General features: G+C 43.7%; 1 protein-coding gene across 1 annotated transcript in view; it reads right to left on the bottom strand.

Annotated features, from left to right (window-relative positions):
• Positions 1-25,976, bottom strand: part of RSU1 (Ras suppressor protein 1) — a 185,086-nt gene that overhangs the window by 126,790 nt on the left and 32,320 nt on the right. The window contains exons 4-7 of the mRNA XM_036252448.1: positions 17,158-17,278; positions 10,400-10,518; positions 7,860-7,942; positions 7,466-7,580 (exon numbers count right to left, since the gene is read on the bottom strand). Of these exons, the coding sequence (XP_036108341.1) occupies positions 7,466-7,580; positions 7,860-7,942; positions 10,400-10,518; positions 17,158-17,278 (438 nt within the window). The remainder of the gene's footprint in view (positions 1-7,465; positions 7,581-7,859; positions 7,943-10,399; positions 10,519-17,157; positions 17,279-25,976) is intronic.

The raw sequence follows: 25,976 nt of genomic DNA, 5'->3' as shown, positions 1-25,976 counted from the left end.
AGTCCAAAAGGGTGAATCTAGACTAAAAAAACTTTTTTAACATCTTATTATGGTCTTGGTGCCTGGCTGTTCTGGAGAGAGTAGCTTAACTTGCCCAACTCCGGGCACAGTCAGATGTCACACTCTGAATCTTCAGTGTTTTTCATTTATAACAAAATAAGAAACGTTTTGAAAAAACTGGATTTATATAGTGTGTTTCAAACATGAAACAAATTACTCACATGTAGACAAATGATAAAAGCACTGCAGAATATGCACACATCAGTTATACTAAAGAAATGAAAACAATTAGTTCAGAACAGTGATCATCATGAGAAATTCTGGGAGAAGAAGAAAACAGGCAATGAAAGGAGCACTGTCACACAAGTTCCCGTCAGCAGCGACAGATTAAACAACCAGAAAACAAAGCTGCCACCTGCGGAGATCTCAACATGGGGTTAACAACTGAGACTAATCAGTTAGTGCAGGCAGGACAGTCAACACTTAGGGACAGTTCACAGCCACACAAAGGATGTCAGAAAGTAAAGGAGTGAATCACTGAGTGAATTCAGGAGTGAATCAATGAAGCAAGCAACCGATGGTACAATCAAAAGGCAACCACAGAACTTTCTAGGTAGAAGAACCAGCTGACCTGCTCCCAGACTCAACATAAAACTCACCAAAAAAAGCACTGACTTGGAAAATCATTTGTGAAATGAAAAGCGTATCATTAAAATCACGCTGATGGGACTGAGAGGATGGCAGTGACACCCTCCTGACAGGACCTCACGTCCCCCTTGGGAATGCACTGCGCGGAGCCGGCTCCCCATCTGACCTTCACCCTCTTACCCGCCTCTCCCCTTGCGGATCTCTTCTGACACCTCCAGTGAGTCTTCTCAGCTTTCACACAAGAAGCTAATTCACAGCTTCTCTTTTATCCGTGTGAAAAACCAACCAATCAGTGTGCGATGGAGACTCCGGCCTTTGGACCTTCTAGGTCATTCTCACCAGGTGCTCAGCCACTAACTGGGTTTCTTCCCTGTCAAAAGGGTTCGACCTGGGACAACCTCTAGACTTAGACTGTTTTAAAAGAGCCCAGGAGTTGAAGAAAACCAGCCTCTAAATACAGTCTAAGATAAAAGTCCCATGTGTGGGTACACACACACACACACATGCACCTGTGTGCATGTTCATTTACTTCATATTTACTGAGCATTTTTACTTAGTCGTGGCATGGGGCCAAGTTCTTCATGTAGATTATTCTTTTAATCCTACAAACAACAAAAACAACAATAACAAAAAAAAACAATGGAAGGGGCTATTACTACCCTCATTCTACACGAGGCATAGAAGGTAAAATAACTTATCCACAGTTACAGAGCATGAACTTGGGGTACAAATATTCAAACCCAAGCCTCCATGAAGAGTCAAACCTCTACAATTTATTGTAGACATTAAAATGTGTTTAAACATCTGAATAAGAAAACTGGGAACCAATCAACAGAGAGGCAATAACATAAGAGACAGTAAGACATTTAAAATCAGAAACTTGATGACCAAAAAGAGAACACCTCATTTCCTTCTTGCTTGCCTCCACAGAGAAATTATTTTTCTTCAGCTTCTCAACAACCATAAATACATATAATAGGAAGAATTTCAGACTGGTGTACCTACTCTTTCTTAATTCTGTTCATTCTAAGAAAACAGCTGGAGGTAAATTCTCAATTCATGACATCACTTACTCTCTGAATGCGATTAATAGTTGTTTCTACCCTTCAAAGCATACTAGAAAGATTGCATATGCTTCTCATATTTCTGCAATAAAAGTTGCCATTGAGCCCTGGCCAGTTTGGCTCAGTGGTTAGAGCGTCAGCCTGCGATCCAGAGAGACTTGGGTTTGGTTCCCACTAAAGGCATGTACCTCAGCTGCAGTTTGTCCCCGGCCTTGGTTGGGTTGTACAAGTGGCAACCATTCGATGTGTCCCTTTCACGTTGATGCTTCTCTCTCTCTCTCCTTCCCACTCTATCTGAACAAAAAAAATGGAAAAATGTCCTCAGGTGAGGATAAAAACAAAAACACAAAAAATAAAAGTTGCCATTGACTGCTGGCACCATGAGCAGGACACTAGCCCACTGGCCCCAGCTGTATGTAGCATTCATACATCCCTCCCACAGACTGCTCCAGCTCATGTAGATAAGGTTCTGATATCTAAAACACTTGCTTCATTGCACGCCTGGCCGACCTTCATTGTGTGCAGTTTCTTTCTCCAATGACAAGTATCTGCAGAAGAAGAGGTCCCGTGACTGTGCAGAAGCCACAAAACCAGTGATGATTCCATCCAGAACAAGTAAGTGAACTCTAGAGAATTAGGGAAGAGACTAGGCAAAGACATACCTATCCCATCTTCGGCTCACAGGACAACTGTGTCATGTGTGAGTAAGAAAATGCAGAAGTGAAACAGAGCACTGCTCACAGGACTGCCAGCTTCGAAATCACCGTTAGGCTGTTTATTCTGGGGCTTCATCTATTCTGAGACTAAGTGGGGATGTCTGCCTTTCCTTCCTGCCCTACCAATACAGGCTGTTTTTTTCTTCATTCCACTAATTAAAAATGGGTAAAACTTCAGTTGGTCATGTTGCTGCTTTTTTATTTTATTTTTTTCTCCTCACCCGAGGACATCTTCCCATTTTTTGTTCAGGTAGAGTGGGAGGGAGAGAGAGGAACAGAGAGAGAGAGAGAAACATTGACGTGAAAGGAACACATCGAGTGGCTGCCACCCGCACAACCGACCAGGGCCGGGGACAAACTGCAACCGAGGTACACGCCCTTAGCGGGAACCGAACCCGGGTCTCTCAGGACCGCAGGCCGACGCTCCAACCGCTGAGCCAAACCGGCCAGGGCTTGTTGCTGCTTTTTTAGAAGAAGAGACTGGCTTTGAGTTGAAAATACTGGATGTAGGCAGGCTCAGGAGATGTCAGTCCTGTCTATGTCACTCCTGCGCGGGCAGAGTTAACTGCACACGTCAGGAAGAACAGTTTCCCTGTGATGCACAAGCATCCCACTGCACTGGCACCGAAGCCCGACCGGCCACAGATGCTTGCCTGGAAGCCAGCCTGACCCCTACAGGTCCCGATCCTTCTGGACTCAGTGTAGAGGAAGCACAGGGCTTCACACACCAATCCTCCAGACTCTATAATCACAGCAGAGGAGTCTCACCCAATCTGTGGCGTTACATTTTGCTGATAATGCCCAAAGTTATCTGTGTAGCCCAGACCTCTCCCATGACTCCGAATTCTAATTTCCAATCGCCTTCTCAATTAAAAATTCAAAAGGCATTTCAAACGTAAGATACCCAAACTCTGCCATAACCAACTCCTCTCCTCCCCCAATCTCCTAATCTACCCTTCCCATCATCTTCCCCATCCTTTTAGTTCCCCAGGTCCAACACCCCACAGGCAATTCTTACTCTTACAACCCTCATCTAAATATCACCAATTCTTGTTAGTTCTGCCTGTGAGACAGGCCCAGATTCTGACCATCAGCACCAGATGGATGAATGCAGAGGGGTGGCATCCCTTCTGGAGGCTTCAGGGGGAAACCCACACTCTTGGCTTCTTCAGCTTCTGGAGGCCCCTGCATTTCTTGGCTCATGGTCCCTTCCACGCGTGACTCCAACCTCACGATTCTGCCATCACACCTGTTACTACTCTCTCTTACCCTCCTGCGTCCCTCTTCTAAAGACCCGATGACCATACTGGATTTACGTGGGGAATACAGAATAATCTCCCCATCTCAAGATTCTAAATCACATCTGTTAAGTCCTTTTTCCATGCAAGGTAACATATTCCCAGGTTCTGGTGATTAGGACGAGGGCATCTTTGGGGGGGACCATTATTGACACTCCTACACCATCTCACCCCGAGTTAAAGCCAAAGGCCTTACAGTGCCCACAAGTTCCCTTGGGATATAGTCTCTACTTCCGAGCTAAGCTCATCAATTCCAACTCTCCCCTTCGTTCACTCTGTTCCAGCTGCATTAGTCTTGCTGTTATTCCTCAGCACACAAGCCCACCTCAGTCCTTGGCACTTCCCTCGGCCACAGAAGCTCCCTCCCTCCTTTAGGTCTCTATGCAGAAGGCACCATGTTATGAGAGACGCTTTCTCTGCTGAGCAATAACCCCACCCTCCCCCACCCCACCCCCAACTGGACACTCCTTCCCATGCTTGCTTCTCTTCCTAGAGCACTTACCATCATCTGACGTGCTACTGGTCCATCCACCCACTCATCCTCCCCTACTAGAATGTCATAGGGGGTGTTTTGTCTCTTATTGTATCTCCAGAAAAGAAAACATGAAGCCAGAGCTCAATAAACAGTTGTTGAACATGTGAATTTTACTTTATTAGAAAAGAAAGTTCCTTGGAGACAAGACTTGGCCTAAAGTAGGAGCTCAGTGAATGCCTGGATGGATGGATGGATGGATGGATGGATGGATGAATGACAGACCAATTTATATCTAATTTTCTATGAATAAACTGGACTCACATCAAATCAAGCGCGTTATTGTGTAGGAATTGAACATAGTGGTTAAATAACTTCCTCGGGGACACATAACACAAGGAAAATGATCCGACTACACAGTAAAACTCCACTCAAGCCCCTGACCTCATGTTGCCGTGTCGCTGCATGTCCTTATATCACGGGTCAGAACTCTACTGGATTCCCTTGCTTGGCCCAAATACTCTTACCAATAAAGTTTCTAGTTAATAAAAGTCTGAACTTATTTTTTAAGGAAATTTCCCAGAAATCTCAAAAGCATTTATCTTGCTTTTCAGACATGTAAAGTAAACATGCAGGGGAGAGGTAATAATCCACACTTTAAAGTGCACCCGGGGCAAACCTGCAGCCAGGGGGTGCTGGCGGGACAGGTATAACAAGCTGCAAGCACATCAGGCCCTACACTGGCCCTCAGCTACACGGGCCCTCGCATCTTCAGCACACAGACAAAGACACCCCTGTTGTGGCTGGGTGTTTACCGGGGCAAGAACACGGCAGCAACGCAACTGGCTTGGAATGGAACAAGGAAACAGCGATTTGTTTCCCAGAGGCCATCTCAGCCGCATTCTGCAAAGTGTTGCTTTGGCCCTGCTGCTCGTATACCAGCCCAGTCGGCAACTGGCCATGGTTCCCTCTGTCCTCCTGCCACCATCTGGGGAATGAGCCAGCGCCGCACCTTGTTCACGCCTGGAAGCCGCTTTCTAGGAAGCCTTCCCCCCGCACGAAGGGGAAGGGGGACACCCCCGCGGTTAGGAACGTGGGCCTGGAGCACAGCCCGTCGGGGTCAGTCCTCACCTCTGTGACTCACTGACTGTGCCCCCTCCAAGCCTGTTTCCTCACCTCTAAAAGTCAGCTTACTATGCTTGTAACAATTACGGGAGAGGGTGTGGGGAAAGCACACAGGCCAGAATGCACACTGGCTATTACCACTATCCATTAGACTTCACTCTGAAAAAAATAATCAGTGTTTAAAAATAAATAATACATCTGTCTTCATTCTGAGTTTAGGTTTGTAACAGAAACTCCCAGGGGTTTATCATTTATTTCCAGCTAAGTGTTCACCAGCAACGAGGGAAAACTGCCACCAGGCAGATGTTGCGATTAAGCTTTTCTAGATATGGCTCACAAACATAAAGCTATTGAAAGATTTTCTCCTTAATTCCACTGCTGAATAAAAAAACATAAACAATATCAGAGAGCTTAACAGAAATGTTAGACAAATATGATAACATGCAGCACTTATGTAGGATAAGTAATATAAGTAAGACTTTAAGATATAAACACATAGGTATGTGTAGGTTCAACTAGATTTGTTTTCTAACAAATCACTATCTGATAGAAATCACTGATTAATCTAATGCCCTACATTGTCTCACTGCTTGGAAAATGAAATGAGATAAAACAACAAAATATACTTTTTTTTTCATTTCTCCCAATCACATCAACCAAGGATGCACCGAGTGAGCTTTACAAATTAGACAGGAATTAGTCTCCTGCACGGAAATTCGGATTCCGTAGGTTGGGAGGGAGCAGGTATTTGTACTGAGCAAAAGCTTGCCTGGTGCTACCCACGCTTACACCTATGGTTAACAATCACTGTGGAGAATCTTTGTTTTGACAAGAAGTTTTCCGCCTTAACACGCTAGCCAAGACATTTTCTTGGTCCTGTAGCTCGCTCCTAACGTGAGATAGGACTGCTTGTAACTCAGAGAAGGCAAGGTGCTGAGTTACCCCTGTGCCCTTAAAAGCAGGACACCTCTCTCTAGACCTGTTACACTAACCAAGGAGCTGAAGGAGACGGGAAAAGTGGGGGTAAAACTTGACACTTGTTTCCTGCAGTCATGTGAATGCTTTTCCTTCAGAGCAGCGCTGCCCAGCAGAACTCCCTGTGCTGAATGGAGACGTTGTCTACCTGCGTTCTCCACACGTGGCTGGTGAGCACGTGGAATGTGGCTCGTGGCTTCCATGCTGAACAGCGCAGCTCTGAACAGAAGTCAGGCTCTGCCTGCTCACAGCCTTCCCAGGACCCTGCGAGCCTATCTGCGGGCCTCACTTCATTAGTTCGTTCAGGACATACCCCTTGAGCACATACCCCATGTACACAGTAGGCCTAGGGGAACAAATACAGAACCCCTTCTCTCCGTGAGCTTACATCCTAACTTACAACCAGCCTCCTTAAAATCATCAGACTCATCTGAGGTACTTCCTCAAAAGAACTTTGGGTTAAATGTGTTTTTTCAAATGATGGTATTTTGGAACAGAAAAGTAGTCCTAGTAGTTTGAGAAACAATGCAGAGCCTCAGACACAGAAGAACAGGCTTGGGCGTCATTTCCAAGGAAGGTCATAAGCCCACCTTGGGTCACGCGACTGATCAGGCAGAAGAGTAAGAATCAGCTACGAGGAGCACAGGACCAAGGAATCCCCAACCGGAACACATGTCAAAACTCCCACTGCAGGTGGGATCAGGAGAGAATCAAAATCATGGCTGGAAAAGGTATTTAGAAGCAGCTGTAACAAACACTAACTATTTAGTAAAAGTTTTCAAGAGATTAAAATAAAAATAAAAACCCCACTGGATTTGTAAAAACAAGACACATTCCCAGCTAGCCCAGGAGCCATCGATAAGGCGGTCGCCCCTCACCCCGGGCTCCTGCCACTCCACATGCAGGCAGCTGAGCTGGGTCGTCGCTCATCAGCAGTTTCCGAGACGCTGCAGCTCTAGCTGCTGCACACAGCACAGCGTCAGGGCAGGTCACACCCCTCACAGCGGAAGTCTGGGCAACGACAAATGCTAGTAGAAATGATCAGAACTAGGTGCCTCGGTGGAGGGTATTTGCCAGCAAGAAGAGGGAGGGTTGCTCAGAATTGCTGCATTTGGATAATCAGTATTAATTAAACCCAGAACTAAGCTCATTCATCAGCAACCTTACCTAGTTCTGGGGGCAGAACGGTCAGGCGGTTCCCCTGAATGTGGAGCTCCTTAAGCTGAGTAAGCTCCCCGATTTCCTTAGGCAGCGAGATCAGGTCGTTATCCCTAAGGCTGAGCTAAATATAAGAAAACAAGGAGTTGTCAAAACAATTTCACATAAATTCCCTTAAAGAGGTGCTCAACATAAACTCTGTCCTCTCCCATGCCCTCTCTTCTTTAAGCCTCAGTCCTTCCAATTTATTTACAAGCGTCTGCAGATGAACAAGAAACAGTATCAAGAGTAGTGGTTTATTCCTGCAAAACAAACCCTACTCCTGCTCAAATTGACTTGATTCTACTCCTACAGGGGCTGCAGAAGTGAATTGATTTTCTCAGAATTTAGATAAATTACTTACTATCTGCAACTTTGTGAGCTTCCCGATATCTGGCGGCAGGATTTCAAAATCGTTGTCACTTAGATAGAGTGCACGCAGGGTGGCTGCAAATTAAACAGCAATATATAAACAGGGTGGCATGGAACCCAACCATTTGAGGCCTGATCAATACCAGGGAGTCAGCTTTGATTAATAACCGTGGCTGGGTGAAAAGCCTGTGACATACCTAGGGCTCACAATAATAACAAGCAGGTCAAACTTAGATTTACTGGCTTATTGTGGGGCTGGTGTGTTCAGGAAAACATCTATATCCAACAGCATTGACACAATTAACAACTGTGGGCACCAGTAGTTTTGGGCACAAAGTTTCAATAGGCTTTCAGAAAAGATAGCTACTTTTTTCCTCTTACTTCCGATTCCCATTTCTTACTCCATTTGCATCCGAAGTAAAACAAAGAAAACCACTGTGTCACTTATATCAATAATGAGGGCAAAAGGGCTCTTTCATGTAAAGAGAACTATGTTAAAAATAAACAAACAACTAAAAGGCTTCCGGGTAGTGGAGGCCATAATCACTGTTCACTGTTTCCATAATCAGACTAATTACAGTTGACCCCTGAATAATGAGGAGGTTAGAGACAATGACCCCCTGCACAGTAAAAAATCCACACGTAACTTTTGATTCTCCAAATACTAATAGCCTCCCATTGACCAGAACTCTTACCAAAAACATTGTCATTTAACACATATTTTTTATGTTATATGCATTATATACTGTATTCTTACAATAAAGTAAGCTAGAGAAAAAAAATGTTACTACAAAAACCATAAGAAGAAATATATTTACTGTATTTAATGAAAAAAATCCATGTATAAGTGGACCTGCACAGTTCAAATCTTACAACTCTGTGTTGTTCAAGGGTCAACTGTACTATCACCTGTTTCTACAGACTTAACAAGAAACATAAATGAAGACAAAGGGGCTAAAATAATGACATGGAGGTTAAAAATAGAGAAAACCCCAACTTAGGCAGAATACCAGTAATCAGAAATTTGTTCACAATATCACAATGGTAACATGATCCAAACTACTAAAGGCTAAAATCCTAAAGAATCTTTTTATCCTCAACCAAAAAGTATAGTCAGATGTATGTTTTTTTCTTTGTTTACAGGTATTCATTCAATTACATTCTAATGTTTTAAAATTCGACAGAATTGTATGTTAATTTACATAACAAAAAACATTTTCTTCCACAGCCCAAGAAAATACTTTAGAGTTGCTTTCAAATGCTTGAGAAAGTCTGAGAGCAGGTATACATAAGGCAAAAAATGTAATTTTAGAGACTAGCTTAGAATTCAGTATTTCTGGATGCTATATATGTCACTATTTGGAGAAGCAGAGCACTCATTGAAGGAAAGCAACTCTTTCCTAAATATTTCATGAGTTCTTGAAAAAATATTTTTTCCTAATTTTTACAAGCATTTGCCACAAGAATCTGTTTGCATAAGAACAGATAAAGTGTGTTTAATTGTATACTATCAACAAAATAGACTACATCAATAAGAGCACTTTTTAAAAGGCTTAAAACAAGAATTATGGCTGGAAATTTAAAAAATTCTGTCAATGCCTTATTGATAGATATTTTTATAAAGAACTGATTAGGCCCTGGCCAGTTTGGCTCAGCAATTAGAGCGTCAGCCTGCGGACCAGAGGTCCCGGGTTCAGTTCCCGCTAAGGGCACATACCTCAGTTGCAGTTTGTCCCCAACCCTGGTTGGGGTCATGTGGGTGGCAACTACTCTATGTGTCTCTCTCATGTCGATGTTTCTCTCTCTCTCTCTTCCTCCCTCTCTCCCTCCCGCTCTATCTGAACATAAATGCAAAAAAAAAAAAGAATTGATTAGAATATCATTGGGCAAATACCCTACAAAAAGTTACCTGCAACATGGGAGGAGACATATATTATTATATTTTTTTGCATGTTCTTTAAAAAAAGAAACTCAAACTGCTTAGCTACATATCTCATTTAGATACATAATCTCTATGAGAAAGTTAATATGACTTTACTACGTCCGCCTCAGTGCAATGGAGTCAGATAACTATATATCAAATACACATACCGCCCTGGCCGGTTTGGTTCAGCGGTTAGAGCGTCGGCCTGCGGTCCAGAGAGACCTGGGTTCGGTTCCCGCTAAGGGCACGTACCTCGGTTGCAGTTTGTCCCCGGCCCTGGTTGGTCATGTGGGTGGCAGCCACTCGATGTGTCCCTTCACATCGATGTTTCTCTCTCTGTTCCTCTCTCTCCCTCCCACTCTACCTGAACAAAAAATGAAAAAAAATGTCCTCGGGTGAGGACAAATACACATACCGCTGAGCTATGAAGAAATATTTGAAAGGAATCTGTAAAGAAAAAATACACACACACACACACACACATATATACACACATACATACACACACCCTATAATTTCTCTTGGAGTTTGGGCCCTGGCAAATAAATTTCACTTTCAGAATGCAAAGTACCGTTTTAAGGAGACTTATAGAAGTCAAAGTTTCTTACTCAGGTAGAAGAAGTTTCCAGGAAGGGAATTTTCATTCAAGTTGTTGTAAGTCAAATCAAGAACCTCAAGAGCTGGGAGAGAGCCAAATCCTCGAGGCAGAGTGTTTAGTCTATTCATGCTGTTGGTGGGGGGAAAAGACAACACGTCACACACAAAACACACGTTTAGATAGAATACTCAGATCACCTCGGTGTCGCAGGCCTGAGAGCTGTGCGTGAGGGGTTGAAAGCTTCCAAGAGGTCATTAAGTCTATCATCACTCTGTTATTTTAACCAGCCTCGTATTTTTAGTCCGAGAATCTACATGGCCATGAAACATTTGAAAATTTCTTAGCTGTCATTTTCTCCAATGGTGATGCTCAATCACTGTTTTACACAGAAAATTAAATCATCACAAAATATCTATCCTTCTAGAGAAAAACTTCCTTATGAATGTTGCAATAACAACATCTCAAAAGAAATATAGTAAGCTTTGTAGTTTTCAGACTTGACTTTATTTCACTTAGTCCTCCCAAAGAGAGGAAAACAATTACTTTTTAGTTCCAGGACTTCTTACATTCAAAATTATCTCCAATTCGAATGCTGGTTCCGAGGGGCTGAGGGAGGAGAATAGGGAGTGAGTGGCTGTTTCGTGGGTACAGAGTTCTGGTTTTGTATGATGAGAAACCTCTGGAGATTGGCGGCACCACAACATGAATGAATATACTCAACACAACTGAACCATATACTTAAAATGGCTGAGACGGTAAATTTTATATTATGTGTATTTCACAATTGAAAATAAATAAATAAATAAATATAATATATACATTTAGTTATATATATATTTTACATATCCAATAAAACGTAAGGAAAATTATTTTTCTTTTACTCTCTCTTATCATTTTCTTCAAGACCCTATTTTTCTTAACACGGTTCCCTTTGTGCATAGTTAAAAGTTGATTTTAAATATTTTTTTAGCCCTGGCCGGTTTGGCTCAGCGGTTAGAGTGTCGGCCTTCAGTCCTGAGAGACCCGGGTTCGGTTCCCGCTAAGGGCGCATGCCTCGGTTGCAGTTTGTCCCCTGCCCTGGTGGGTCGTGCGGGTGGCAGCCACTCGATGTGTTCCTTTCACGTCGATGTTTCTCTCTCTCTCTCTCTCTCTCTCTCTCTGTTCCTCTCTCTCCCTCCCACTCTGTCTGAACAAAGAATGGAGAAATGTCCTCGGGTGAGGATAAAAAAATAAAAAAATAAATATTTTTTTAAACATCTAATACAGACTGACATATGTGAAAAGGTGAGAGGGACTGTGACATCACAAATAATTCTAGACATCGATCCTTCCTGTATGAGCTACAATCCTGTCCACATCCACCAATCAGGCCTCACAAAGAAGAGTGGCCTCCGCCTCTGGATGGTTAACTTTACATGCAACAAAATAAGCTCCATGATAATTTGCTAAAAGGACAACTGACATTTTCTACGAATTCACAATTTGGGGCGCACATTTATATCAAGTACAGTATTTCCCCTGACGCACCAAAACTATCACATCATATAGGCAGGACAGCACTTAAAACCAACTCTAATGTGGAGATGAAGAACCGGCTGAGAGAGGTTAAGTACCGAGGACTTTTGACTCAGCGGATGAGGGTGACAGGTGTCTGAGAGCATCTAGCAGCACCTCCTGGAAGCCTAGACTCCAATGCAAGGATCTGAAGAAATTGGAAGAAAAGCCAGAGATAGTGGGAAATGCACAGAAGTATACTTTAGGTTAATGACTTTCAACCTTTTTCATCTCATGCCACACATAAAATAATTAAAATTCTGTGGCATACCCAAAAATGTTATATTATTTTGCCGATCCGACAGAAAAAAAAGTTACAATTTTTTTTCTTCTTTTTTTTTTAATCCTCACCCTAGGACATTCATTCATCTTCAGATAGAGCTGGAAGGAGAGAGGAAGAAAGAGAGAGAAAGAGAAAGAAACATCGATGTGAGAGAGACACATCGAGTGGCTGCCACCCACACAACCCCAACCAGGGCCCGGCACAAACCACAACTGAGGCACATGCCCTTAGCCGGAATCAAACCCGGGACTCTTTGGTCTGGGGGTGATGCTCTAACCTCTGAGCCATACCAGCCAGGGCTGTATAACTGTTTTCTTTTTTTATTCACTCACCCAGACGGCTACAGTTGTGCTGGCTGCTGTCGTCTGTTATTTGGCAGCCCACAGGGAAAGATGCCAGTGCCCTGACTGCATGGTCAGGTACTCCATGCTTCACCAGTTCTTGTGGCACAGCGGGTGAAGTTCGCTGCCTTAGAGGCAAGAGGCATCTCACTGGAGAGAGAGGTCCCTCCCCATCTCCAGCGCAGCGAGCCTGAATCTACTGAACTGCAGTTTTCTCTCTCCTTGAGCGACAAACCAGCGCCGACACGTCGGACACAGCAGAGCCGTGCAACTGACAGCAGTCAGTGGCAGTGGTAGGCCCAGGGACCGGTGGGCGGAGAGGAAGCCCTGACTGACATGTCTCAGAAGGTTCAGCCGTGCTGACAATAGTCCCAGCTACAAACAGTGCAAGAGGCTGTGAGGACTACTGGTTGTTTCTCTCGACACCAGCACCCGTGTCACAATGTGAGAGGCCCTATGTCTCTGAAGAATGATGGGTGGCATGCGCTGGCTTCCCCCACAGTGGGCACTAACATCACCTCCATCTACACAGGTGGAATGTGTGCCTTCAGGCCCCCCTCCAAGAGCGCTGGCACTCAAGGTGTCCACGAGAGGCTACAGTAGGGGTGGTGGAGGGACAGACCTAGGTCTGAAGCCCAGCTCTAGCACCTGCTCGCTGGGCAACCTTGGAGAAGTGACTCAGCTTCTCTGAGACCAAGTCCTCTTCATCTGTAAAATAAGGCCAGCAATACCCTCCCAGGACTGCCAGGAGGATGGGGGAGAGAACATGTGAAACACTTAACGTAATCCGGGGCTCCCAGGTGGGTTCTCAAGCAATCATAGCTGTAACTACACCTATCTTTCAGGCGGAGGTTTGAGAGGAATTTGGACTCAGCCCCAAAGAGGCAGGCTCACCTTAGGAGAAGATCGTGATGGCAGCCTCAACTACCAAGGATGGACTTTCTGTTTGCACCAACACGACTTCCCTCAAGTCACTCTACGGTTGCGGCTCAACCATGCCAAACAGCATCAACCTTTTGTTTGTATGCGGACATTTTCCAAACGCATGTCGGAAATGGGAAAATGCCTGCATGTGTCAGAGAAATTTACAAAAGCAGATTTTTCTTTCTCTTCCTCAAAAGCCACAGGAAGGTCTATAGAAATAATGCTTCTCTTTTGGAACATCTGGATCTCCAGAGATTTCCTCTCCTTCAATAAAACCTTCCTGGCTAAAGGCAAGAATTTCACTCACCTCCACAGTGACCCACTCATACACTTACCAAATATATGAAATTTAAAAATCCTGCCTCACTGGTGTGGCTCAGTGGTTGAGCACCAACCCAGGCACCAAGAGGTCGCCAGTACGATTCCCGTCAGGGCACATGCCCAGGTTGTGGGCCAAATCCCCAGTGGGGGGCATGCAGGAGGCGGCCAGTCGATGTTCTCTCTCATCGATGTTTCTATCTCTCTCTCCCTCTCCCTTCCACTCTCTAAAATCAATAAAGAAAAAAAAATAAAAATCCAAATTCATGAATACTCAGCACTGAGCTTAGTGAAAACTCCTAATAGCTCACGAGATGAGCTTCAACATCTTACTAGTGGAAAGTTATTCCAGAATAGTTGGCCATGGTTCTCTCAAAATGAAATTATCCTTGAAATAATGAGCAACATGAAACCTATGTAACTTTACATTTTTTGGAAAATAACTCTACAAAGTGAGTCACATTTAAAGAATTAAGAACATAACTCAACTTTCTTTTATTTATGCAGATAGCCTAAAAACCCTTCCAGGTCTTACGATCACTGCAATAAACAGCAAATACTACAAAGAACTTGGAAAGCATCTTCTGGTTGAGCGTGTCACTCGGACTATGCACACACGTGGCCTAACTGCTCCACTGTGGTGTCTCCTTTTCATTCTGCTGCTTATTCTAAGGAGTCTGCTCTGTGTATCTTGCCTTAAACAGAACCACGCAGATATAATCCCTTATGCCACTGAGGACGGAAGAGCCTTTCTTGAAAACCATCTTAATTCCTTTCCCAGAGAGCTAAGAATTTTGTTTAAACTTTGACAACCCCATCTATGAAGATAGATAATTAAATACAGAAAACCTGACACAATCAATAAAGCACTGAGAGCCAGAAATATGCAAACAGCTCCCAGAACAACAAGGAGGTGACTACGATGCGTTCAGTAAAGAAGGAAAGTTTACAACTCCTTACAACTCCGTTCTGAGGCATCTAGAGCCCAGCTAAACAAGTTCTGAGCTCAGGATCTTCCGAAACCTGACTCCATCTGTATTTCGATTTCAGCTACCCACAGCAGATATCTAGGTATCATCCCATCTCACCCATGACTGTCTTGTCAGTTCTACCTCTTCTGTGCTTTTCACACACAATCCCTCCCCTGCCTCCGATGTCACTGCCCAAGTTCACCAGAAATGTTAACCCAGCATCCCCACAGGGCTCCTGACCTCCAGCCACACCTCCCGGCAGCCCCTCCTCCACACGATCCTTCCTATGGAGATCACACCTCCTCTCATGGGTTAAGCAAACTCCTCAATGGTCAGCAGGATAAAACTGGAGCTCCGTGGTTTGACACACAAGGCCCTTTATTAGCACACTGATTCCTTGCTGATGACTTATTTGTTCAGTTTCCCCAACTGTGATGGATACCCCAAGGGCTGGATGGCCACTACCTACATACAACACAGCCTAGTACAGAGTTGGGAGCTCAAGAAATACTCATTCAATGAACAGCAGACATTCATGCTTCTCTTACCTCTTACCTTATGCTCCCTACCTCACACTTCACACTCAGCAACACCAAACAACCTGCAATTCCAGGAACGTAGGGTGCTCTGAGCTTTTAAACGTGTCATTCTCATAGTCTGAAATGTCTTCCCTCTGCTTGGGAGTCTGGGAAATTCCTTTGATGCATCAAGTCTGGGCTCAAATACTACCCCTGTAGGGTCTCTTCCCCTGTGAATCTCACCTGTAGACTACTGAGCCCAGGTCCCTCCCACTGCACCTCTAGCACCTTCCACACAGCAGTGACCCGGCTATACACTATCACGGTCCGCTGACAGCCAGCTCTACCCTCCTTGCTCACAACGACTGTGATTTTCACCTTCAGCCCCCAACACTAGCAAGAACAGGCACTTACATAGTAACAAAATAAATAAATTAATAAATAAAACAATGATGATGACAATAGTTAACATGTACTGCTTACTATGTGCCAGGTACTATTCCTAGCACTTTACAGGTAAACAACAACTTATTTAACACTGGAAAAACATTAATAGTAAGAATATATTTAGTTTTATATATCTAGTATATGTATAGTATATGTATCTAGTTCTAGCTTCTTTTTACATGCAAATTAAATAATATGACAATGATTTTCAAAATAAAGATCTACATGGAAGATCCTTTCTTTGGGTATATAGTCTCCATATTTATAGGGGGAAAAGCCATCTAATCTAAAGTGATATGTCCCCTCATTTAAACATTACTTCCCCACTGACATCAGGAAAAAGAATGCTCATGGGTCTTAAAAAGATTGTCTCTCAATCAGAATGAACACCAAAATAAGAGTGTCTAACCCAACTCCCTGTGGAAAGAATGAATAAACTAACACTCATTCCATGAATGAGATTTTTTCCCCATCATTGCTTCTTATTAAGTTGATAAATACCCGGCCAGCTTCTATTATCACTCCATGTAAATCACTAATTTACTAGAGCATTCAATGGCTATAATTTCATGAATATATTACTTCACACAGTGAATGAAGAAGCATGAGTGGGCAGTTTTATCCAAGAGCTACAACAATGAAGGTGGAAGTCAGAAGCCCAAGTTCTTGGTGGCATCTATGATGTCTGATGGAAAGGGGTTCTCCGCCTAGCTTGGCCACTAGCCCTGGGAGCAATCAGGAACAAGTCACTTCACCCCTTGGAAAGGGCTTGGTTCCTCTCCTGCCTGCCCTCCCTTGTAGCATCTGAGAGGGTTAGAGGCTGGCATGAGGACTTTGAAAACTGTCCAGTAACAAACAGATGCAAGGTATTATCATTCACTGCTACCTGCTTCTTCAACCTCAGCTGAACCAAAATTCCCCTCTTCATCTTTGTATACAGATAGACATAGGGTTGGAACCTCTAGACTATACAAGAGAATTGCAAGAATCAAGAAAGCCATGTTAAGAAATGTACCCTTCCCTCCACAGACGAAAAGTGCTTTGTAAACTATCTCTGCTTAATACAGAGAGCAAAATCAACCATATTACAACTGGTCTGAACAGTTAAAATTATGCAAATAAGTCCCTTCAGGGTTAATATCACTGAAATAAAATTTTATTGGAAACAAAATACAGTAAAAAAAAAAAAAAATCCCTTATTGCACCAACAATTAGCTTCTCAATTAGTTCTCAAATAGATATGCACTAATGTAGGCCATTGTGCAGATGTATTAAAACAATAAAAAACTTTAAAAACCTAAAACATAAAAAGAAATGAGGAAGCTGCTTCTCCCATGCAGGAGGATGAGCACCCCCAGCCCGCAGCCACCCTTCCTTCCCTCCCCTCCCTACTTCCTTCCACGGATACTCACCCGAGGTTCAGGTGCTTCAGTTTCTGAAGGCTGCTGATCTGTGTGGGCAGCTCCTCAATCTGGTTATTAAAAAAGTTGAGCACTTCCAAATTCTTCAGTTCTGCTATGTTTGGTGGCACAGCTACAGAGACAAAAATGCTGGTCGTGAACACGGGAACCTCACTCCTCACAAGGAACACCAGCAACACACTGCACTTTTCTTCACATGAACGCACGATGAGCATCCAATGTGACCGTCTGATTCATGTGTGCGTATTTTTTTGTGCGTTTTTCTTAGATTGTAACTAACTCGCCACTGAGTAGAAAGACAAATGTTTCTTCAAAGGGCAAAGAGAATTTCTGTGCCACAAACAGCCTATGAGTAAATATTACAAAGCATATAAACTTTTATAATTGTCATACAATGTCTGATAAGTGCACTGCTTCATTCCTTTTGGCTTCCTTGCAGCGAGTGAACTCCAAATCCCTTCCTGAGTGATGATATGTTCATCAAGTTGTTTCAACAATCTGATGTCTGAAGAGCTGCTCTTTTCACATTGCACTAAATCACAATTTAAATTCAACCTTATGATGAAATAGTCAAGCTACCCAGCCCCTGATTTTGGCCTCTGGCCTTTGCACCTTGATCAGTACACACACATGCACATGTTACATCAGATTAGCAACAGATCAATGCACTGTTACATAGGAATATGAAAAATGAACTCAGTAGCATGTTATGAATACCAGTATGCAGATCAAAGGTTAACATAAAACAGGAGGGGCCTGAAAGATTCTTCCTTCCTCAGAGTATATACCTGCAAAGACAAATTTAAAGACAAAGGCATCTTGCCCGGCTAGTGTGGCTCAGTGGTTGAGCATCAACCAATGAACCAAGAGGTTGCAGGGTTAATTCCCAGTGAGGGCACAAGCCCAGGTTGTAGGACCAATCCCCAGAGTGGGGACATGCAGGAGGTGTCCAATTAGTGTTCTCTCTCATCAGTGTTTCTATCTCTCCCTTCTTCTCTCTCTCTCTAACATCAATTTTTTAAAAAAGGTTAAAAAATAAATAAAAACAAAGGCATCTTTACCTCAAAAGTACAAACTCTCTTGCCTGGCAGGGGTGGCTCAGTGGATTGAGTGTCCTCCCTTGGACTGAGAGGTCCCGGTTTGATTCCCGGTCAGGGAACATGCCTGGGTTTCAGGCTTGATCCCCAGTAGTGGGTGTATAGGAGGTAGCCAATCGATGTTTCTCTCTCACACTGATGTTTCTATCTTTCTCTCCCTTCCTCTCTCTCTAAAAAAGTCAATAAAAACATATTTCTTTTTAAAAGAAAAAAAAGTACTCTCAATTGATAGCAGAATTACTTCCCATAGGTTGTATTTCATGTATATATTTGCTGATTCAAGCTTTCTTTTTTTTGTTTTATCCTCACCCAAGGAGATATATATTGCATTTATCGTCAGACAGAGAGGGAAGGAGAGTGAGAGGACGAGAGAGAGAGAAACATACAATTAAGAGAGACACACTGAGTAGCTGCCACCCGCACAACCCCAACTGGGGCCAGGGACAAACTGCAACAGAGGTATGTGCCCTTAGCGGGAATTGAACCCGGACTCCCCGGTCCGCAGGCCTATGCTCTAATGGCTGAGCCAAACTGGCAAGGGCTGATAGAAGCTTTCTATAAACATTTCATTGGCCATGAGCTTGCTGTCCATGGTTCATGCAAACACCAGTACCAAGACTATCCAGGTAACTAAAATCATTGACATGGGCCTTGGGTACAGCACAAGAAAGTGTGTGTCTCATGTCAGCACCTGTACTTCCCATCCCACCAGTTCCCTCCTGCTGAGAAAACCCAGACGCACCTTTGCTCACAACCACTACAAAGGTGTGTGTAAAATTCCAAACAGACATTCCAAGAACTCGTGTGTGTGAGTGTGAGAGTGTGTGTGTGTGTGTGTGTGTGTGTGTGTGTGTCTCTCCCAGGGGAATAAGTAAAGGAGACAGGCACACTGTTCAGTCCTGTTTGGGTCATCATATTCAACTTTATAAAATGTCTAAGGTATTGATGACCTGATTTCTTTCAGAAGGAAGACGACTTGGTAAAAGGTAAAGAAAATGCTTTCATTGGAGGAAGGAATTGTGAAAAACACAAATCATTCTAGACTAAGGCACTAAGAGGCAGTGATCCAGACGGAAAATGAGCAAGGCATGGATTTGTTCCTGAAGTGACTGGTAGTAGGGATGGAGAGAAAAGGGCAGATTTTAATGGGATATTCAAGGCAGCTGGGAATTGCCCCCAGAAACCACACTCTCGGACACCAATACGAATGAATGTAAGCCCTGCCTATACAATTTGAACACGAAAGCACATTTTTTGATGTGTAGTCAATAACACACTTTTTGTGCAAAGGAATGGTGTTCACCTTGTGTAAATGATCATGAAGAAAACCAGGCTGTGCCTGCTGAGTCGCTGTGAAGAGTGTGAGCTCCACAGATGACAATAACACTGCTCGGACCCACCAGTGCCCCGTTCCCCCTCCGGCTACCACAAAGTTTCATTCCCTACCTCCATCTGATTAGTTTGAAGAGCAATAAAGAACCTTAGTGCAACCAGGAGAAAATGATGATCCCAATTTAGCCACAAACCAAGAATAATGCAGCCAGAATTACTGCTGCCTTCCCAAAGTTACTTTGCCAATGCAATTAAATGCTGGTCTGAAGGTATCGCCTTTTTGACAGGATGAGAGATTATTTCACTCTCCTTGCTAAATCAGTCCAATTTAAAGCCACAAATTATGCGAAATGTGATTTAGGGCTCTGTTTTGTGGACATAAACAATAACCCCACATTCAATTTACTAACCTTCTCTCAGCCTTTTGGTGTGCATGTGAATTTTGTGTTTAAGACTCCATTCAAGCTAGACGAGGGGAAAAAATTACACAGCTAATATTGCCCCTAAACTATAGAATTTTTCCCGTGGCCATAGTAAAAGCAAAAGAAATTAACATTCAGACCTGTCTGGCTGGGATAACATTCGCTCTTTCAACCAATATTTAGTGAATGCTTATCAGGTGCACAGCACCACACTTTTAGCACCTAGCATTTTTATACTTTGGGAATAAAGTGAGAGAGGTATTTAAAGAAAGTAATCTAGAAAAGAAGGGGTATCAGACTCGACAAATGGAAATAGGCCAAGTGCTTAGAAAACAAACTAACTTCAACAAAGCTGTCCATAAAAAAGCAGCAGCTAACAGAATAAGTTGTGCAATAACTAAACCATATACAGACATGGCAGGAACAATTTATGAAACACTACTATGAAAAGGTGGCAGCAATATGTCACTGGTCAGAATATTCTGGTGGAATTTTTCAAGATACCTATGTGACACATTAGCAAAAAGTATGGTACTTTAAAATATAACTAGACAATGAGCATCAAGATAGCTCTTATTATGTGTTGGTAATGGTCCTTTCTCATAGATCTCCCTAGATTCGGACTGTGATCCCAGCAGTGCACATGCAGCCCATAGACAACACGGAGCTCAGCACACCAACAAGGGGGCACTGGAACATATGGACACAGGAGTCCCAGCCTGGCCACTCTAGGCTGGCATTGGCCTCTCCTGATCAGCCGTAAGCTCTGTGTGCTCATTCAACTCATCCTCTCTGGGCCTCTGAAATGAGAAGGCTGGATTATGACCATTTCTAAATTCTCTACCATAATCCACATATACACAATGGAGTACTACGCAGCGGTAAGAAAGAAAGATCTCTTATCCTTTGAGACGACATGGAGGGACCTGGAAAGTATTAACCTAAGTGAAATAAGACAAGGAGAAAAAGACAAATACCACATGATCTCACTTATTTATGTAATATAATGAATATAACAGTCTGAGGAATAGGGTAGACCCAGAAACATGGAAGTAGGGTACAGACTGACAACCCTCAGAAGAGGGGGTGATGGGGGGGAGGGACGAGATAAACCACAGAACCTATATGCATGTCTGCATAACCAATGGACATGGACAACAAAGCCGGGGATGGGGCAGGGGGGATGAAGTGGCGGGTGTCAATGGGGTAAAAAAGGAGAAACATCTGTAACAAAAATAAAATTTAAAAAAAAAATGAGTAAAAATAATAAATAAATAAATAAACAAACAAACAAATAAATAAATTCTCTACCATAATCCAAGAAAAGCTAGATTATGAAAATCAATGACATGGATTTAAACAAGGCAACAAACGGGGCCCTCAATTAGGAAGCTCAGTCGTGTAGAACTTTGCTTCTGACAAAGAATTTATTTTTTTAGTATCTTTCTGTCTGGCAATGATGGCTGCTTTAACTTTGAGACTTCAGTTGTCAGATTTGTGAGGAAGGTTCCTAACTACTCTCAGGTGCTCCCAAGCTCCTAAATGCCACATTCTGCTCTGGTTACAGGACCAGGTGACTGCTGGGGACATTCTCAGCCCAGAGTTTCTACTATGTTTTAAAAAGGTGACAAAGATGTGATGATGTCACCCTCCCAAAAAACTATGCCTAGAAACTGGACTCAATGTATCTTCTGGCAACCTAAGAATCTGAATGCTATTCTGGCTAGGGTTCCGACTATCCGAGAACCTAGGGCAGGCCCAGACTCAGCAGCCAGCCCACGAGTGGTTTCTGGATGGTTCCACAATAAGAAGCCCAAAGTGCTTAGCAGGGCCCAGAAGTGGAGGGCCATGAAGGGGACTTGCCTAATCTCCTACGTTAAAGTCTCTTTAGAAAGCTTTTCGGGCCCAGCTGGTGTGAGCATTGTCCCATGAACTGGGAGGTCCCGGTTCGATTCCTCAGGGCACATGCCCGGGTTGCGGGCTCAATACCCAACAGGGGACGTGCATGAGGCAGCTGATTAATGTTTCTCTCTCAAATTGATGTTTCTATCTCTCTCCCTCTTCCTCTCTCTCTAAGAAAAAATTAAAATAAATAAATAAATAAATTTTAAAAAAGTTTCTCGGGCAGAAAACACTCGCTGGACACAGTGGCCGTAGCTCCAACTGTGAAGAACTGCTGAGCCAGCTGTATGCCTAGGAGCAGACTGCCTTCCCTGGAGGGACACCACCTGTCCTCAGCCGTCACATGTGCAGCAGGCACAGCTAGCAGGCACCGCACAGCTGAAGCACAGTCAGTGCCACACTCTCGAACAGGCTCCCCCAGCAGCCAGCAGCAGCTCATCGTCCCTCCCAACAGAAGAAGCTGATCAACTATTGTTCTAACAACTGGAGGTCCACTCTAGGAGCATTTTGTTCTGAAATATAAAATAGTAATTCCACAACAAATAACTTATTTGTAAAGCCTTCCAAGAGTTTATCCTCACAATAATAAATAGCAGGTTGTACTCTGGGGTGGGGCTAGCCAATATGCAGCCACTAGTTAAATGTCAATCTAGCCTGGGAATGTAAATTGGTATAGTCACTATTAAAAAACAGCATGGCCCTGGCCAGTTTGGCTCAGCGGTTAGAGCGTCGGCCTGCGGTCCAGAGAGACCCGGGTTCGGTTCCCGCTAAGGGGTTCGGTTCCCTCTAAGGGCACGTACTTCGGTTGCAGTTTGTCCTCGGCCCTGGTTGGTCGTGCGGGTGGCAGCCACTCGATGTGTCCCTTCATGTCGATGTTTCTCTCTCTCTCTCCCTCCCACTCTATATGTACAAAAAATATCCTCGGGTGAGGAAAAAAAAAAAGAAACAGCATGGAGGTTCCTAAAAACTTAAAAATAGAACTACCGCCCTGGCCGGTTTGGCTCAGCAGTTAGAGCGTCGGCCTGCGGTCCGGAGAGACCCGGGTTCGGTTCCCGCTAAGGGCACGTACCTCGGTTGCAGTTTGTCCCCAGCCCTGGTTGGGTCGTGTGGGTGGCAACCACTCGATGTGTCGCTTTCACGTCGATGTTTCTCTCTCTCTCTCCCCCCCACTCACTATATCTGAACAAAATATCGAAAAATGTCCTCGGGTGAGGATAAAAAAAAAAAATAAAAATAGAACTACCATATGATCCAGCAAATTCACTTCTAGGTATTTGGCCAAAGAACCTAAATGTCCACTGATAGATCAATGAATAAAAAAAAGTGACATAGATCAATAGATAGATAGATAGACAGATAGATAGATAGAAAGAAGATAGAGATAAGATATATGATGGAATACTGTTTAGCAAAAAGAAAAGAAAGAATATCTTGCCCTTTGTGACATGGATGTACCCTGAGGGGGTTACGCTAAGTGAAGTAAGTCAGACAGAGAAAGACAAATACAGTATGATCTTACTTATATGTGGAATTAAAAAAAAATACTCATAGAAAAATAGATCAGATTTGTGATTACCAGAGGTAGAGTTTGGGGCGGGGTGGGGGGGGGGGGCAGAATGAAGGTTATTTAAAAGGGAAAAAAAAAAAACAATAAATTTAAATCTCAATTAGTTGAAATTAAATAAAATTAACAATTCCGTTGTTTGCTCACACTGGCCACATTTCAAGAGTGTGGCAGCCACCGCTGGCTGGTGGCAGCAGGGACATGGCATGGCCACCACCACGGAAATTTCTACTCAGCGATGCAGCTCTAAAGCAGTGCACACACCTTCCAGCACCACAAACACCAGAGGGCTGTCAACACAGACTTGGGTAGGGGGTACCACACAGTTTCTGACTTAGTAGGTTTGGGACGGGGCCCGAGAATCTGCATTTCCAGTGAGTCCCTGTGGGACGCTGATGCTGCTGGTCTAGGGACAATATTTTGGTTCAGAAAACTTTTAACTCATGGGTGACATCGCAGTCATAAACCTAACACACACGTCCTTTACCTCACACATGGTGCTGAATAAGATTATAATCACCAGTCTTACCAAATTAAGACTCCTCTGTCACTTCAGTGAGCTACTGGGCCTGCAGATGGACGAGAAACAAAACCGAGGCTGCCTCGAGGCTGCCGCTGAACCACTGCGGGCCCATCTCCGCTTCCCCACACAGATCTGTATGGCGATCAGTGTGGAGTAGTGTAGACAGCATTCAAGGGGAAAGACAAACCAAACACTGAACTCCCTACTCCACTGAATTCAGTCACTCTGCAGCAACTCCATCACACCCAAGTGTGGTCACGTGGCAAGGTGCCACGTGCTGTACTTCTGGCCATTGAAACATGGAGGCTTAACTGCAGAATGCTGGGCAGCAGCGACAGCTCAGAGAGGCCAGCTGGGGTGCAGCCGATCCAGGGCTTTTTGGGCAAAAGCATCTTATAGCCCCTGAGGCAAAGGAACAAAACTGTGAAGAGTGACAGGCTCTGGTGGCAGCAGGTACCACACAAAACATAAGGACAGGAGCTTGCCCGCGTGCAGCCCCGGAAGGGCCAGTGGGACGTGCATGGGCCTTCAGAGCCATATGGTCAGCACCAGCAGTCAGGCCCCTTCATCTACGAGGACAGTGACAGACCAGGCACCATCCTGAGAAGCCAGAAGCTGCTCAGATTACATGTACGTTTTTGTCACAAGCACAGGCATGAAATCTGGAGATGAACCCATCCACCACCTCCAGCAAACTTCTGAGTAGACAGAAGTATGCTCTGCCTCTGCCCACCTATTTCCACAGAAGCACCCAGACTGTGTTTAGGTCTGGTGATTCCTGCAAAGGAGAGGTGCTAGGCTCACACATGAACACCAGGGAACCCTGCCCACATGCCTCGCTGAAAAGTGAAATTCATGGTTCAGCCACTGCCTATTTCATGGGAAACTAAAGACAGACTATGAAGCACCCTGTGCAAGAAGAACACTTCCTGGGAGGCTGAGAGGAGCACAGGACCCAGCGGTGGACTCGTCCCCGTGCTGGGATGGGTGAAACACTGTTATCTTGTGCCCATTTCCAGAGACACCATCAGACAAGGCCCAAAGATACTATATATGGGGTAAGGTGACACAAAATGCAGCAAATAGCACAGCTACCCCAAATCTGACATGACTTCCGTGAATGGGTCATTCAGGACATCTACCTTCCTGCAGAATGCTAGCTCTTTGTAAATAAAATTTAAAAAATCAATTGTTAAAAAACAAAAAAAAACCAAAACCATGAAGTGGAGACAGACTCATGGACACAAAGAACAGACTGACAGCTGTCAGCAGGAAGGGGGTTGGGGCCTGGGTGAGAAGGGTGAAGAAATTAAGCAAATAAACTCATAGACACAGACAAGAGTATGGTGGTTGCCAGAGGGAAAGAGGGGTAAGGGGAGGTAGAAGTGGGTACAGGGGTAAAATGGTGATGGGAGGAGACTTGACTTGGGGTAGTGAACATGCAGTTTATTATAAAGATGATGTACTGTAGAAATGTACACCTGAAACCTATATAATTTTATTAACCAATGTTACCCCAATAAGTTCAGTTTTAAAAAAGGAGATTTTTTTTTTGTTTTAACAAATAAATATGCCCATTCAGATTTTCACATGCTTCTGTTGACATAAAAATATATTTTCAATTTCAAATTCTTTAAAATGTTTCCTTCAAAAAATGTCTTTAACAGAGAAGAATAAAGTAACAGAGAGGGATGGTAGAGGATATTAAAATGAGGCTGGGTGTTTAGATGCCAAAGTTTACACTACTAACAACAAAGTAATTAGAAAAATTACAAAAACCATGAGAATACATGAAAATGAGTGAGATTATTCATTACACATATAGTGGGGGGAGAAAGGCCACTTAAGAGACAATGCTTTGCCCCCATATTTGATGAATCGGATACTGGATAATAGAGTAGGAAGAGGTAAAATGAACAGAAACTGCATAAAATGTGACTGGAGACACTGTTGTCCAGAGTGAAAGGACA

Source organism: Molossus molossus, unplaced genomic scaffold, assembly GCF_014108415.1.
Source record: "Molossus molossus isolate mMolMol1 unplaced genomic scaffold, mMolMol1.p scaffold_m16_p_1, whole genome shotgun sequence".
Taxonomy (NCBI): domain Eukaryota; kingdom Metazoa; phylum Chordata; class Mammalia; order Chiroptera; family Molossidae; genus Molossus; species Molossus molossus.
This window is presented reverse-complemented; position numbering and strand designations above follow the sequence as displayed.